This window comes from Balaenoptera acutorostrata, chromosome 12, assembly GCF_949987535.1.
Source record: "Balaenoptera acutorostrata chromosome 12, mBalAcu1.1, whole genome shotgun sequence".
Classification (NCBI taxonomy): domain Eukaryota; kingdom Metazoa; phylum Chordata; class Mammalia; order Artiodactyla; family Balaenopteridae; genus Balaenoptera; species Balaenoptera acutorostrata.
In genome coordinates, this window is record NC_080075.1 from 54,860,695 (window position 1) to 54,876,383 (window position 15,689).

General features: G+C 55.8%; 1 protein-coding gene across 5 annotated transcripts in view; it reads right to left on the bottom strand.

Moving 5' to 3' along the window:
- Positions 1–1,547: 1,547 nt before the first annotated feature.
- Positions 1,548–15,689, bottom strand: part of TTC7A (tetratricopeptide repeat domain 7A) — a 162,701-nt gene continuing 148,559 nt past the window's right edge. For all 5 annotated transcript variants that reach the window (XM_057558077.1, XM_007190057.3, XM_028168483.2 and 2 more), the window contains one exon: positions 1,548–3,791. In XM_057558077.1, the coding sequence (XP_057414060.1) occupies positions 3,570–3,791 (222 nt within the window). In that variant the 3' untranslated portion in view covers positions 1,548–3,569. The remainder of the gene's footprint in view (positions 3,792–15,689) is intronic.

The window sequence follows — 15,689 nt, forward strand, 5'->3', positions numbered from 1 at the left end:
TAGGACCTCCCTAGCTTCCAGAATCCAAGTCTGCACCACGTGGGTTGGTCCCACAGGTCACTTATGTGTGAGGCTTGTTGACTGTGGCTTGTCATCAAGAGCTGGCAGCACGGGCTGGGGGATATTTGTTTAGCTGGATGCTTCCCGAAAACCAGGCCAAGAAATATTTGCACAGTGACATCTGAGCGCTCGGGTCGGGGGGTGTGAATGCAACAGTGAGTACTTTGGTAGGAGTCTGGGGGTGGTGGCTGAAATTCCATTCATACCTGTGCCTGCAGATAAACACTATTAATACTGCAGGGCTGTGGGCTGGAGGTCCATGGGGGTGACAGTGCAACCGAGTCTTAGCCCCAAACTCCAGCCCTTGTTTTGGTACAATGGGTTGGACACGGGGCTGGCTCCCTCCCTCTACAGGGAGGGCTCGATTGTGAATGAGGGGTCTGCAGATGGGGAACTGGAGGTCAGGAAGTGCCTGGGTCTCCACCACTGCCTGACTTTCCAACATCTGACCAACCTGTCAGCTTAGCAAAGCCCTCCTCAGGGACAGGAAGGCCGCCCCTCCCTGCCCCTCTCTCCCTCCAGATTCCCTCCAGTCTCATCCTTGTAGGATGAGCTTTTCTAGGCCTTTCTCCCAGGCTGGCAGACAACTGACACCATCTATAGCCTAAAGCAGCCTTTAATTCTCACCCCAGGGGGCCGTGAGCTGGCGGGTGAGGGTGTGTGACAAGTAATCTGATACTAATTGTTAAACCACTAAAGACTAAACGTGTTTTCCAAAAAGTATCACAGGGAAATCAAAGCTGGGCACCCAGGAGCTCCAAGAAGGGCTCTTCCTCACTAGAACAGCAAAACCGTAACCCTGGTAATAGGGCTGAGGATCAGGGTGGAGGTGGCCAGGGTGCTGAGCGGGCAGCTCTAAGCCAGCCCCCGAGTTCGAGGGGAAGCCTTAAGGGCAGCTGTCTTCAGACTGTGTGGGTGCAGCCTTGGGGGTCCATCAGATAATCCCTTGGGGTGCACGAAGAAAACAGGGCTTCTGTGTAAACTGATGTCATCCTTTGATACACATTTTATAACATATGTAGTGTATTTGTATGTGGCATAACTTCTATAAGGAGAATATCGGTATGGACTTTTCAGAGCAGGTGGCGGATCTGGTTGTGGCCTGTATTCTCACCACACACCCCTCCCCTGGCGCTTTCCCCCAGGTGCTGAAGATGCTCCATTGGCAGTGCCCTTGGGGCAGTCTCTCCTGTTCAGGTGGCAAGTCTGGCCCTGGAGGCAGCAGGGGTCTCCGGCCCTGCCTGGACCCCTCTGCTGCCTCCCACCCCCCTCCAGGCTTTGGCCATGCCTCTGCAAGGCTTTAGCACCCTCCCCAAGCCCTCATCACAATCTCCTCAGTGGGCCCCTCCCTCCCACTGCCCTCCCCACCTGTGCGTCCCCGCCCAGGCCTTTATGACCTCTCAGGCCTCTGCCTCTTCTCCAGGGCTCCCTCAAGGCCTGTCCCATGGGTACCTGGTAGATAAATGAACACACTGCTTCACACAAACCTGCTTTCCCTTCATGGGCCTCTTTATTCAAGACCTTTGTTTTGAATTGTCAAGCAACTTGCCCGGCCCCGCTGAGGCTTCCTATAAGGAATGCTTCAAGTCAAAATGCATTTGTTGCCTTTGCCTTTCCTTACCAAGGACTCACTACCAACATCTTTGGGCATCCCAATGTAAACCAACAGCATTCGCTTTTTCTTTTTTTTTTTTCTAACAGAATTCCAGAATAAAAATAGATCTCTATCATATATATATATATTTATACTCATACATACACATATAGAGATCCTTCAACCAGGCGGGATGAAGGATCTGGTGTCCTTACAGTGTCCCTTGGCCTGGCATGGGAAGGCTAGAGGCACACGCTCTCCCTGGTAGCACCTGGGGGTGTGTAATGCTGAGCCAGGGCTGGGAGGAGGGTGGGTCTCCAACAGCCTCTCGCCTCGCCTCCGAGGAACAGACCAGGCTCTGACAAACCAGGGCAGCCCTCACCCGACCTTTCCACACACCTTCAAGTGAGCGATGTACCACACGGGGCTTTAAAACTGAAACCCAAAGTGCAGATAAGAAAGGCGTTCCCTGATAGGCCCGTGGGGGCTGCCTTCCTGGGGATAGTTCCAAGAGCATCACGCAGCAGGGCCAGGGGAGCTAGCAGGGAAGACACCCACCCACCAGCACCCCCAGGACCCCGGTAGAGACGGGTGTCACATACACAGAGGCCTGCACAACCAGGGAGGGGCTAGGCTCCGGCCCTTCCTTGGGTCTCTAATTACAGTCCCTGTTTGGCCCCAGGCAGGGGGAACCAAATGGCCAGGGCAGGGCTTGGGTCACCCAAGAGGGCCTGAGGTGAAAATGGGCTGTGGATGGTGAGCGGTGTTAAGGGCAGTCCTAGAGATTGCCAATCTCCACATTATAACCCCTACAGGGATCTATACTGTACCCATTGCCCAGAAAGGTAAGGCGTGAAGCAATGAGGTGTTGATGCAAGGAAGGGCTGGGTCCAGCAGCCATGTTTGTATCCTAGGGACTACAGCCCGGGGCCTGAGGAGGTGGCTGAGGCCTGTTTCTAGAGAGGTGGAGGTGGGCAGAAATGGAAGTTTAGTTAGGGCCAGAACTCAGTGCCCCTGGCCAGACACCAGAGGCCCCAAAGGCACTTGGCAACAGAGGGGAAGAGTATAGGCGGGCCCAAGCAAAGAGGGGCAAGGCCAGGCACTGTCCACTAACTTGAACCTGGGAGAGGTCCATCCTCTTCCCGCTTGCCAGCAGATTCTTTAAGCCATGACTGCCCTGGGCACGACCTGAGAGTGGGGTGTGAGGCCAGGGCCATGGGGCTCCCCCAGGCACAGAGGCCTGGCTATGAGGCTCCCCCATTAGCGCTCTTGGGGAACAAGTCCAGTCACCATGACTCTAAGTCACTTAGGGTTCAAGCAGACTGCCTCCCGAGGGGCCAAGGAAGGAACCCAGGAGAACCCTCTCGGCCCAGCCAAAGGGCAGCTCATGGGGTTCATCTTTGGCGTGGGGAGCAGAGAGCTGAGGTTCGAGACTAAAGCTTGTGCAAAGCCGGGAAATCCAGGGTCAGAGATATTGGAGGAGGGTGGCAGGTACAGTACAGGGGCTTTTAGACAGGTGGGGGGAGGTACCCAAGCCTCACAGACCCTTACTGCACATTTAGATGATGCACAGATACACTGGGGAGCGTCCCCCGTGTTGACGTGGCCTCCTAGCTACTTCCTTGCTCATAAACTCCATGAAGTCTGAGTCCAAGGAACAAGGGATTTGTTTTTGATGCAGATCTGGTCCACCCTGCTCCAGATGAGCAGCTCTCAGTCCCAGCTGGCCCTGGAGGGAAAGCAGGGGTGCGGGGGGGGGGGGTGGGGGGAGGCGAGGAGAACTAGGGCTGCAGCCTGCAGACATGTTCCCTAGAGATGGATTTCCCTGAGGCCCTGTACCTCCCCTGACCCATGCTCCCTGCTGCCCGCCTGCCCGCTGGGCAGCTCCCTCCCTCCCAGAAGCTGCGAGGCCGTGTCAGAGCTCTCTGGGGATGATGGAGAAGGGCAGCACTGGGCTGCTGGCCTCCAGTTCGAGGGCGGTGAGAAAGCAGTCGACGGCGGCCTCGCTCTGGCCCTGGGCCTGCAGCACCTCGCCCAGGCCCTGCCATGCCTCATGGCAGGTGCTCTGCCTCTCCACGGCGTCCCGTAGCACCTTCTGAGCCAGGCTCTTATGGCCCAGCTGACTCAGCGTCACACCCTGGGGAGCAAGCACAGGGCGGGGTGAGTGAGGCTGTCCCGGGGCAGGGGCATGCCGGCCATCGGGGTAAGGAGTGGAAGCGGCACGGCCACGAGCCAGAGAGGGCTCTGCATCTCGGGCTCGGGTACTGTCAAGTGACCGTGCCCTTGACCCATGCAAACCCTCCCTGTGTCCGTCCCAGCCTTGCTTCCAGCCCGGCCTCCCGGGTCACCCACCGTGGCAGCTCTGATCCTCCTTGCCCCAGGGGTTAGGCTTTAAGGTCAGCAGACCTGGCTTCGAGTCTCCCCATTACAGCTGAGGGATCCCGGGCAAGTCACCCCCCTCTGGCTCTCAGTTTCCTCATCTGTAAATGGGAAAGACCACTGTGCCCACCTCTAGGGTTGTTGTGAAGTTTACACGACAGTATAGGCAAAGCACTTGAACAGTGCCTGACGTGCGTGAGCTCTCAGTCAACGGATCTGTTACCCCCAGGCCCCGTGCTGCACTGTGGCGCTGCCCTTCTCCCCAGGGACCTGTGAGACCAGGGAGTGTGCGCTACAGGCCTGGGGAGGACCTCAGGCCTGTGGGTGGATGCACAGCTCCTGTGCCTGCAACAGTAGCCTGTCTTCCTGGGACCTAAAGCCCACCCCAGCCTGGCCAGGCAGGTGAGGGTCGCAGGAGGAGAGTCAGATGGCCGGGGAACCAGGGACAGATGCTGGGTGAAAGGAGGGCCTCTGGGGGGGAATCAGGGCTGCCTGGGAAGCTTCGCCCTGTTGTTTGGAGAGAGAGAGGAAGTGACAGGAACTGTCACAGAGTTGGGAAGTAAAACTGGCACCTTGTCCCCCTCTACGTCCACCCACACTGGGAGGGGTGTGGGGAGGCGGGGAGGCCAGGGTGGTGAGCAGGGGGAAGGGCCAGGGTCCTCTTTCGACCTCCAGTCCCAGAAAGACTGCTTTGCACCATCCCCCCAATCTGTGTCCCAGCCCTCAAAGGTGCCATAGGATAGCAGCACGGGGGGCCATCCTCTCATTCAGACATGAGGTAAAGCCCAAACAGCAGCGACTTCCTGGACAGGCGGGGGCCGAGATGGGGGTGGGGAGCTGCCTTCTGTGTGCCTGGAGCCCCCTCTCGGGTGCCCGCCCACTGACAGCCATGTACATTTTTAGCTGGAACATTTTCCTCCTCACCGCACTCCCCAGAGTTAGGCCCTCCGTTGCTATGGAGACCCACATGGGGGAAGATGCACATGGCTGATTTCATAAAGTCTTCCGAGGGCTTGGAATACGACCAATTAGGCAAGAGTGAAAGATGGTGCTCAGGAAGCCCTAGGAAAAGCCTCCCCCTCTGAAGGCGCTGGCTGGCGGTCTGGTGACCAGGGGGAGGGAAAGGAAGGGGAGCTCTTCAACCGAGGGCGAAGCTGTCCCCAGGGGACCACAGGGATGGGGGGAGGACAGGGGAACCAGGGGCAGGGTAGAGCCTCAGGCAGGGCTCCTGGATCTGGCCAGATGGGTGCAGTGCTGACTCAGGGCTGCCCAGGACCAGTGGGCAGTGTCCAGTCTGGCCAGCAGGGCTCCAGGCCAAGCTGCTCTGTCCACATGGCCTGGGAGCTGGACCCTGAGCAGCTCATGATGGAACAGGGCCCACAAGGAGGAGGGCAGGAAGGCGAGACGACAGGCCGCCAGACACCAAAATTAAGCACCAAAAATGGAAGGTTTGAGCCCTGTGAGTGCTGCCCATGGGGGAGCAACAGAGGACAGATGGGGAAGGCCAGCGGGGCCACCTAGGGCGGGGGCGGGGCCACAGTGGCTTTTACACACCAAGCTTTCTATATTGAGCTTCCATGTGAGATTTTTGTTGGAAAAGAGGGCTTTATAGCTAAAAACAAGTTTGAAAACCCCTGATCTGAAGAAGTGTGTAGGTGTTTGGGAAGGGGCCAGATGTGTCTGCAGGCTGAACAGGGTGTGTGTGTGTGTGTGTGTGTGTTGGTTTTACTCGTGGTTTAGGAGGTTTGTGGCAGGCTCCTCTGTATGTTCTATGTAGAGGGGAAAAGCCCAGGGCTGCACAGCCGGAAGACCTGGCCGGGTTGGAATCCCAGCTGTGCCACTGACAAGTGCCATGACCATGGGCAAGTGGCCCATTTTCTTTGAGCTGCTGTGTCCTCATCTGTAAACCAGGGGATAGAACAGTCCTACCTCGTAGGCTATTGTGAGGATTCTGCAAGGATGAATTTGAAATTATATAGCAGGGTGCATGGTGGGCTGACAGCAAATGGAAGTGTCCCCAGGATGAACAAAGGGTCCTGGGTAGAGGGGCAGGGAGGGCACAGAAGAGCAGATTTCTCTGGAGGGCAAGGCTCCCTGTGAGGGAAGACTGTGGGCTGGCGTGGGGTTGGATCACATCCCCCCAACCCTGGGGTGCTGACCTGAGAGCCTGAAAGGAGACACCGGGGTCAGGGTGGGGTCTGGAGGCCCAGGGCCTGTAACAGGATCTGCTGCCACCTGCCCGAGATGCCAGCCCGTTGGGTTCATGTTTGGTAGCAACTCGGAGCTGTTTGCTGCCTGACAACTGGGCGGGGCCCTGCCCCAGGAGGATGTGAGGTCTCACCTGCTCTCCCACAGCCCGGCGCTGAGCCGAGGGCCCGCCGTCAGTCACCCCACCCCCAGCTGCCCCGAGAACAGGTCTCCAGGGAGATGGTGGGAACACAGAACTGGTGTCTCAATTCCATCGCGGCTGACTCCTTCCCTCCCTGCGCCGAGAGAGGAGACCAGACCTGCTAAGTGACTCTCAGCTTCTGACGCTTGACCTGGGAGATGCCATCGCCGCTGTGCTGCCCACACAGGGATTAGAACGAAGTGCGAGTCGCTGATGGTGGTGGAGCTCAGGGAGGGGCAGGGCTATGGGGCAAGTCCCCAGAAATTCCCGAGGTCACCCATTCCCTCTTCCTGAGATCCAGGAAGGAGGGAGCAGCTGGCCTCATCTCATCCACCGGCGATCCTGCTCCTCTAGGAAGTCTTTCTTGCCTAAGGACAGCACCTGCTGCCACACCACCGCCTTGAGACTATACTCCTCACTGTAGCTCTCGAATGCCATCCCTGACCCCACCCCCTTAGGCTGAGAGAGACAGGGTCCCCAGCTCCTGCCTGCTCCGTGATTTCCCACAGGACAGCAGCTCAAAAGAGTTTGGGGGGGTGGGGGTGGTCCCGGATGCAAAGCCAGGCACACCAGAGGCCTTTATGCATACTTAGTGACCTGCTTAGGGCCACAAAGGCAGGCAGCCTGAGGGCCGCCTCCCTGGCTAGGGTCTGGTCTCCAGTTTGTATGGAGACTCCGAAGGGACTCTCCCTGTTAGGAACCCAGGTTCTCTGGGGAGGTACAGGTTGGGGTCAGGAGCCGCAGCCCGGGATGGGGATGAAGGGGAGCGGGGGTCCTGCCTGCCTTTTGGAGAATTACCACTGCACACCATCTCAACCGGTTAATTCAGTGCCTGACGCTGTCCCCCAGAGGGGAGGGGTGGCAGGAAGGTCCCGGCTGTGTGAGCCCTTTTCTTCTTTGGGGGGAGGGCGGCCCTGGGAAGCAGCCCCGAGTGCTAGGCCAGCTGCAGGCCAGGCTGAGGGCTCCCTCCCCACCCCTACCCTCAAGTATTTATAGAAGTTATTTTGGGAATTTTCTTTCTGAGCTCAAGGCACATTCCTGGGATTCTATAACAGCCTTTCCAGCTGGGAAGCCGGGAATCAGCTGGAGGCTGCTGGAGCCTCCAGGTCCCTGGAGCCCCCTGCTTGGGGACCATGGGGCTACAGGAAGGAGTCCATGGCGGGACAACCTCTGAGGCTGCTCCAAGGCTCCCTCCCTTCACCCATCCCAGGGGGGGGGATGGGAAGGGAGGGGGGCTGACACACCCTTCAGGGAGGCCCACGTTCCAGCCCAGCTCAGGCTCTCCATGCACTCCGGGATCCTCCCAGGTGTGTCAGCCCCTACCTCTCCAACCACACTGGGAATGAGGAATCCGTCCTGGCTGACAACCTAGCCCACACAGCACCACATCCCGCCTGGAGCTGCCGCAGCTCCAGGCCCACAGGCTGGTCCTACCTCCTTGCTGGGGGGAAGGGTATGACTCCTTCTAGATGCACCCGATGCCTGGCTGATGAGCTCCCACCCAGAGCTCCCCTGGGCTCTCACAGGACGAGGCCTCGGCTGAGAGAGCCCCCAGACTCACTGAGAGCCCAGCCTAGCTAGGGGGCTTCTGGGGCAGCAGAGGTGGCTGTGCTCTTCACATGCCAAAACTCACGCCTGTCCCTTCCTCCTCCTGGGGCCTCCGCAGGTGAGATGTCGTGAACACCAGTGGGCCCCTCGGCTGGGGGTGGTGTCTGTCTTCAGAGTGCCACAGCCAGGCTCAAGGACAAGCACCAGCTTGGTCAGAGGGTGGGCACAGCCTGAGGGGGAGGGGGCCTTGCCAGTCCCACTTCTAGGCAGGGGGCTGGGCCTTTTCAGGTTGGTTTCCGGCTCTGGGCTGGCTGGGGGCTCTGCCCACCCTGGAGCACGGCCAGGCCCACAGGGCCAGGTCAGGAAGCTGCAGCGAGGCCTCTGGACTTTGGATTCTAGAAGTGAACACCCTGTGATGGGCAGCGAGAAGGGGACCCCATGGCAGATGCTCCTCTCTAAGCAGGAACCAGAGCCGAAGGGGGTGGTGATGGCCTATTTGTGGGGTGTGCTGGCCTTCTGCACAAGGGGAAAGGCCTGAACCCTGCTACACCCTCCAGACATGTCTGTCTGTCTTTCTGACCACTGATTCTGGGGTTAAATTAAGCCAGCAGTGCTTAACCCTGGCTCTGAGCTGAGTCTGTGACACTGCCAGAAAGCTTCCTGTCCACTTCCTCATCAGGGTTGGTGTGGACTTGAGGAGTCCACACACCGGCCTAAGGTTCGCCTAAAGTCCTGGGTCAGAGGCAGGGGGACCCGCCTCCACGAGCCCAGGGCGTGAGCCCAGGGCGTGAGCCCAGGGCGTGGGCTCAGGGTGAGTGCTGGGGCTGTGCCAGCACGGGCATGAGGCGGGCTGGGGGCGGCCGCTGGACACAGGAGGCCCAGGCTGAGGGGACACGCCCTGGCACCTCCCATCCCTCCTCCCTTCGCCACTTCCCCATCAGGGAATGCAGACCTCAGGCAGCACTGCGGAGGGACCAGGAAGAGAGCTCACAATAAAACCACTGCACTAGGTCACATGGCCAAGAAGACATTCCTATTTTCCTGCCACACAGAAGCAATATTCCTGCCCCACTGGAGCTGGGGAGACTCTGCTGACGAGGGGCTGTGTGTGTGCAAGAACTCAGCTTCTACACACACACACACACACGACTCCACTGACGAGGGGCTGTGTGTGTGTAAGAACTCAGCTTCTACACACACACACACACACACACACACACACACACAAGCGCAAGACTTCCAGGTCCTCCCATTGCCTTGGCTCAGGGAGCCAACAAGGAAGGAGACATCTAGGGCAGGTGGGCTGTCCTGGATGCGGAGGCATGGGGCCCTGGAACCAGAGACCTTGCTGTTCTATGTACTGCCTGCCTCATCCAGCATCAGGGAACCTCCAGAGGGCCGGGTGCCGAGTTTCACTTCTCATCTGCTCAGGACACCTTTCCTCCTTCAAGTCAGGAAGCAGCGGTTGAACCAGCCTAACAAGACTATGGGCCCGAGCATAGGGCCTCCCCGAGCCTGGCCTTCCCTGCTCTTCCTCTCCAGCAGCCTCAGGGCCCAGCATGCCCCTTTAGCTGCAGAGTCTCACCCGACATATGTGACGGCAAGAGGGGGTCTCAAATCCCCCTCGTCCCTCAACGCAGACTCTAGCTCACTGGGCCGGCTGCCCTCGCTCTCAGCCAAGGTCAGCCTGGCCTCACACTGTGCACAGTCTTGTCCCATCCGCAGGGCAGCTGGGGCTGATGTCCCAGACCTCTGTGCCTTGGTCAGAGTCGCTTGGTGGACTCAGAGGACGGAGAGGCTTGGCTACGATGAGCGTCTGGGGCTCGACTCTGGGCATCTCCCTCCCTCTGCAAACCAAGAGCATCTGAACCTGGCCTGGGAGCCACACTTTGAAATGAAAAAGGTAAATGTAAAAGCTTTCGCACAGCAAAGGAAACCATAAGCACAATGAAAAGACAACCCACAGAATGGGAGAAAATATTTGCAAATGATGCGACCGACAGGGATTAATCTCCAAAATATACAAATAGCTCATGCAGCTCAACAGCAAAAAAACAACCCAATCAAGAAATGGGCAAAAGATCTAAAAAGACATTTCTCCAAAGAAGACATACAGATGGCCAAAAAGCACAAGAAAAGATGCTCAACATCGCTAATTATTAGAGAAATGCAAATCAAAACTACAATTTGAAGTATCACCTCACACCGGTCAGAATGGCCATCACTGAAAAAATCTACAAACAATAAATGCTGGAGAGGGTGTGGAGAAAAGGGAACCCTCCTGCACTGTTGGTGGGAATGTAAATTGGTGCAGCCACTATGGAGAACAGTATGGAGGTTCCTTAAGAAACCAAAAATAGAATTACCATATGATCCAGCAATCCCACTCCTGGGCATATATCTAGAGAAAACCATAATTTGAAAGGATACATGCACGCCAATGTTCACTGCAGCACGATTTACAATAGCCAAGACATGTAAGCAACCTAAATGTCCATCAACAGAGGAATGGATAAAGAACATGTGGTACATATATACAATGGACTATTTACTCAGCCATAAAAAAGAATGAAATAATGCCATTTGCAGCAACATGGATGGACCTGGAGATGATCATACTAAGCGAACTAAGTCAGGCAGAGAAAGACAAATATCATATGATACCACTCATATGTGCAATCTGAAAAAATGATACAAATGAATTTATTTACAAAACACAGACTTAAAAAACAAACTTATGGGGCTTCCCTGGTGGCGCAGTGGTTGAGAATCTGCCTGCTAATACAGGGGACACGGGTTCGAGCCCTGGTCTGGGAAGATCCCACATGCCGCGGAGCGACTAGGCCTGTGAGTCACAACTACTGAGCCTGCGCATCTGGAGCCTGTGCTCCACAATGGGAGGGGCCACGATAGTGAGAGGCCCGCACACCGCGATGAAGAGTGGCCCCCGCTCGCCGCAACTAGAGAAAGCCCTCGCACAGAAACGAAGATCCAACACAGCCCAAAATAAATAAATAAATAAACAAACAAACAAATTTTAAAAAACAAAAAACAAACTTATGGTTACCAATGGGGAAAGGTGGGGGGGGAGGGATAAATTAGAGTTTGGATTAACATATACATACTATTATATATAAAACAGATATTCAACAAGGACCTACTGTATAGCACAGGGAAATCTACTGAATACACTGTAATAACCTAAATGGGAAAAGAATCTGAAAAAGAGTGGGTATATGTATAACTGAATCACTTTGCTGTACACCTGAAAGTAACAGAACACTGTAAATCAAACATACTCCAATATAAAAAATAAATTAAAAAATAATCAAAAAAGAAAAAGGTAAAAATAACCCTGTCTACTGGGCCATTAACTTACAGAATTCTTTAACCTAATCCTAACAAGAGCCCTAGGTGCTTGGCGTCACGAGTCCCATGTTACAGAGGGGGACACTGAGGTTCTGGGAGGTTGAAGAACTTGGCCAAGGTTAAGTGGTGAGTATAGGCAAAGTGGAACTCAAGTCCAGGTCAGTCATACTCGAATGCAGTGCTCCAACCTCCCGACACGATACTGGGGGCTTAAAAACCATCCCAGCCAAGCAGCCCCAGAGGCAACCTCGAAGGCAGCTCTGCTGGCACCACGGGCCACCCAACAGCACAAGGAAATTTGGGCCAATGACCCTTGTCCCATGGCAGTGAGGTCAAGCAGCCCAGTCAAAGGTGGGGCTCAAGCTCAGGCCACCTGGTCTTCCACGTGAATGGTGGCAAAAAAACCCAGTGTTGACTTATCTTTTCACAGCTCTCGGCTCGTCCCCTAAAACTACCCCTTCAGGTCACAAGGGCCTGAATTATTATCCCCATCTGATAGAAGAGAAACTGAACCGGCGAGGGGAAGTGATCTCCAAGTGCCCCCATAACTTGAAGGCTGGCAGGGCTGATTGCGTGTCTCAGACCTCTCCTGCCTGGTCCTACCCTCCGGGATTGGGGATAGGACCAGTCAGGGGAGGGTGGGTGGAGCTCTGTGCTGCCAGAGTTCACCTCTTTGACCTTAGAGAACACAGCCTTCCAGGTTAGATTCCTGGAGCACCTGCAAAAGGCCCAACCCAGAACCTCAGGTTTGGGTGGGGCAGAGCCCTGGTCTTTGCTGACTCAGGCCCCGCCTTGGGGAGGGAGAGGGATGGTGGGAGCGAGCTTCTGGGGCTTAAGTCGTGAAGTGGCACACCCCAGCCTGGAGAGAGGGAGGCAAGAAGCTCTGGGGCCAACTGGGGGTGGCTGCACGCCATGGCCGTGCCCCAAGTCCACTTAAAGACAACAATGCTGGGAGCCAGAGGGAACGAATGCAGGGGAATAATTCATCACCAGCTCTCATCAGAGGGAACGAATGCAGGGGAATAATTCATCACCAGCTCTCATCAGAGGGCAAGAGATGACAGAAACACTGTCTTCCTGTCTTTCCAGGGGCATCTGGAGAGAGGATAGGCCGGGTCACGCAGCCAGGATTGCTTCAGAAATCACATCTCTGGGAATTAACACGACAGGAGCCAAAGCTTACACAGGGTTGTCTCCCCCTACTGCTGGGGTGTCCGAGGTGGAAAGGGTTCTGGGGAGAGGGGACAGCAGGCGCTAGGGCTCTGTCCCAAGAAGACAGCATGACCAGGGGCAGAGGCCAGTGAAGAGCAGGGAAGCCTGCCCAGAGAGGGGCCAGGAAACCACTACCTCCCAGGATCTGTCCCTGGGAGAGGAGGGCGGGGCGCCAACCACCACAAACACAGATGGCGGGGACGCAGCGACGCCTGCCCACTCCTGGCTGAGGCTTTCAACCTATCCCTTGCAGTGAGACAGGCTGCACCAAAGCATCCACAGTCCCGGCTCAGCCAAGTGGAGGGCAGGGAGAGTGAGGCAGTCTGTGGCCAGGGCTAGCGACCCTCCTGCCATTAAGGTCAGGTGACCTCCAAGGAGCCCCCTCTTGGGAGGGTTCTCAGGGACTTGATGACTCCATCAGTCACTCCTGGGCTCCTTGCCTTCCCTAAGCATCCCTGCTCCCTTGGAGGTCCCCTCTCGGCCAAGCCCGTGGAGCCTTCTCTGAAAAACAGTGTCACCCTAGGGACAACTCCTCTGCTGATCTTGGGAAGGACCCTGCTTCCTTTCTCAGGTTTCCTCAGGGACAGGCAGGTAAAGTTCAGGTTTCCTCAGGGACAGGCAGGTAAAGTTCAGGTTTCCCCTTCCTAACTAGATTCTCTGCCAGTAAATTAAGTTCTGAGCAGCCAGGCTGAGGGAGTGGGGTTTCCGGCTACCTGGAGGGGAGGCTGAGACGGAGCTGGCAGAGACCGTCAGGACCTGCTCCTGGGATTTCACTGGGAATTTCCATTGGCAGAGAGCACGTCTTTCTCCTTCCGCACCTGGCAGTCTCCCAAAGCCACCTGGCCATCCCTGAGCCTGGTGGAGGCGGCAGCCTGCGGGATCGGGGCTTGAGGGCACAGACTCCTCAGGGACGCTGCCGTGCGCGCGGCGGGAACTCTCTGCTGGCACGGCACTGCCGAAGAGGTGTCTCTTTCCTGCCTGATCTGGGTGGAAAAGCCTGAGCTGAGCCCAGGGTGGAGCTGGAACCATGGAAACGTCCCCATCACATCCAGGGCCGGGAGGGCAGCAGGACAGGAAGAGCGGAGAATATGCTTCTGGGCCAAAGTTCAAGTTCTTGGAAGCCTGAACCCCAGCTCCTGAAAACAACAGCCCTCCCCTCCCAGAGGCTTTCTCCAGCCTGTCTCCAAATCTCCTGTCCCATGTACAAAGCCCGGGAGAGGCCACAAGGCCGGCCTCCTGGTGTTGGACCATCCTGCCCAGGAACTGCAGGGCAGAACCGGGCACGCAACACAGCTCACTGAGTGCATCTCTGCCCTCCTCTCTCCGGAACTCGGAGCGTGGGACTCAGCCACTAAATCAGGGGGCTCACTGAGGAACCCAGAGCTCTTCCAGACCAGGCTATGGGTGGCCATGCTCTCAGGGGAGGGCTGTGTCTCCTTCCCCTTGTACCTAGCAGAGGCCGATGTCCTCAAAGAGCCACAGTGGCATGGCAAGGCCAGGATGTCCTCCCTGGGAACCTGCCTTGGCAATGACTCCAATGGGGGGGGTGTGTGTGTACCAGTTCCCCTCCATAGTCCTTTTTCTGGATAATTCTCCAAGCATGCACCAACCTCACGCTGAGACAACTGCTGTGTCTCTCTTATTCGCTACTGACTATTTTTAGATTTGTGAATCTAAGGGATTCACATCAAATCTAAGGGATTTGTGAATCCCTTACATAAGCGCCAAGCTGACTTAGACCGATGGGGAGTGACTCCCATCATGCAGTACCATGGTGAAAAAGATCCCAAGATCCCATCTGTGCTCAGTGGGAAAAAATGCTGTGATGGATAAGCGACGTCTGTCACGGGCGAGGGACTGGAGAGTGTGGCATGTGTTGTGTTCTGTCTTTCCTGATATTGCGCTGCAGACTTTCAGAAGCACTCTCACATGCGTCACCTCATTTGATTAGAACAACACTGGTCTAGTAATGATGAAGCTCATTATTCATTTATAAAAGGAGACGTCAGGAGCATGGAAGTTAAGTGTGTCTTTTCCTAAATCACCCAAGTGAATTAGGGCCAGAGCCGGGATTAGATTCCAGATGTCCTGAGTCTGAGGACTGTACAGGGAAGACGCTTAGCTCAGGGAACACTGGAGTCCAACAAGCCAAAGTGTTCGCATGTCTTTGGGAAAACAGTGCTTAGTAAATCTTCCCCAGGCTTGAAATTTGCTATTCTTTATGCATATGTGTGGGATGCTGGCAGGAACACAGAGTGTGGAAAGGGGATGGGCTGCCCACGCTGGAGCCGACTGCCCCTCTGGTTGCTTGTAATTTAACAGTGGGCAGTCCTTTCTCCAATTATATCAAATCAGCAAGGCACCCCAGGAAGAGAAAAGGGACCTTTTCAGAAACATCTGTAGGGAGCCACTCCGGACAACTTATTCAGTTACCATGGAAACCCACCCTTGCAAACTGCTTCAGTTTCAGGAAAATAGCTACAAACAATAATAAGCATAAATGAAAAATGGTACATGTTGCTTCAAAATTGTACTTGTGGGCTTCCCTGGTGGCGCAGTGGTTGAGAGTCTGCTGCCAATGCAGGGGACACGGGTTCGAGCCCTGGTCTGGGAAGATCCCACATGCCGCGGAGCAACTGGGCCCGTGAGCCACAACTACTGAGCCTGCGCGTCTGGAGCCTGTGCTCCGCAACAAGAGAGGCCGCGACAGTGAGAGGCCCGCGCACCGCGATGAGGAGTGGCCCCCGCTTGCCACAACTAGAGAAAGCCCTCGCGTAGAAACGGAGACCCAACACAGCCATAAATAAATAAATAAATTAATTTAAAAAAAAAAAAAAAGTCCTGAGACAAGCAGCCAAGGAAGGGCTCCTGTGGCACCTCCATGGTTTTTAAAAAAAAAGAAAAAAAAAATTGTACTTGTTATTGGATTTGGTCGGGTTTTCGAGACCGAGACGGCAGGCTCATATCCACGAGCACAGGGAAAGGCAGCCGTCTGCCTGGCTGCAGGCCTAACGACAGAGCCCACATCCCCCCTCCCAGATCCCTAATCAAGTGTCTGGATGTGACCTCCGGGGAGGCATTTATCAGAGGAGCTAATGTCTCAATCGCAGGAGGAAGGAGAATGTGCCTTGCAAAAAA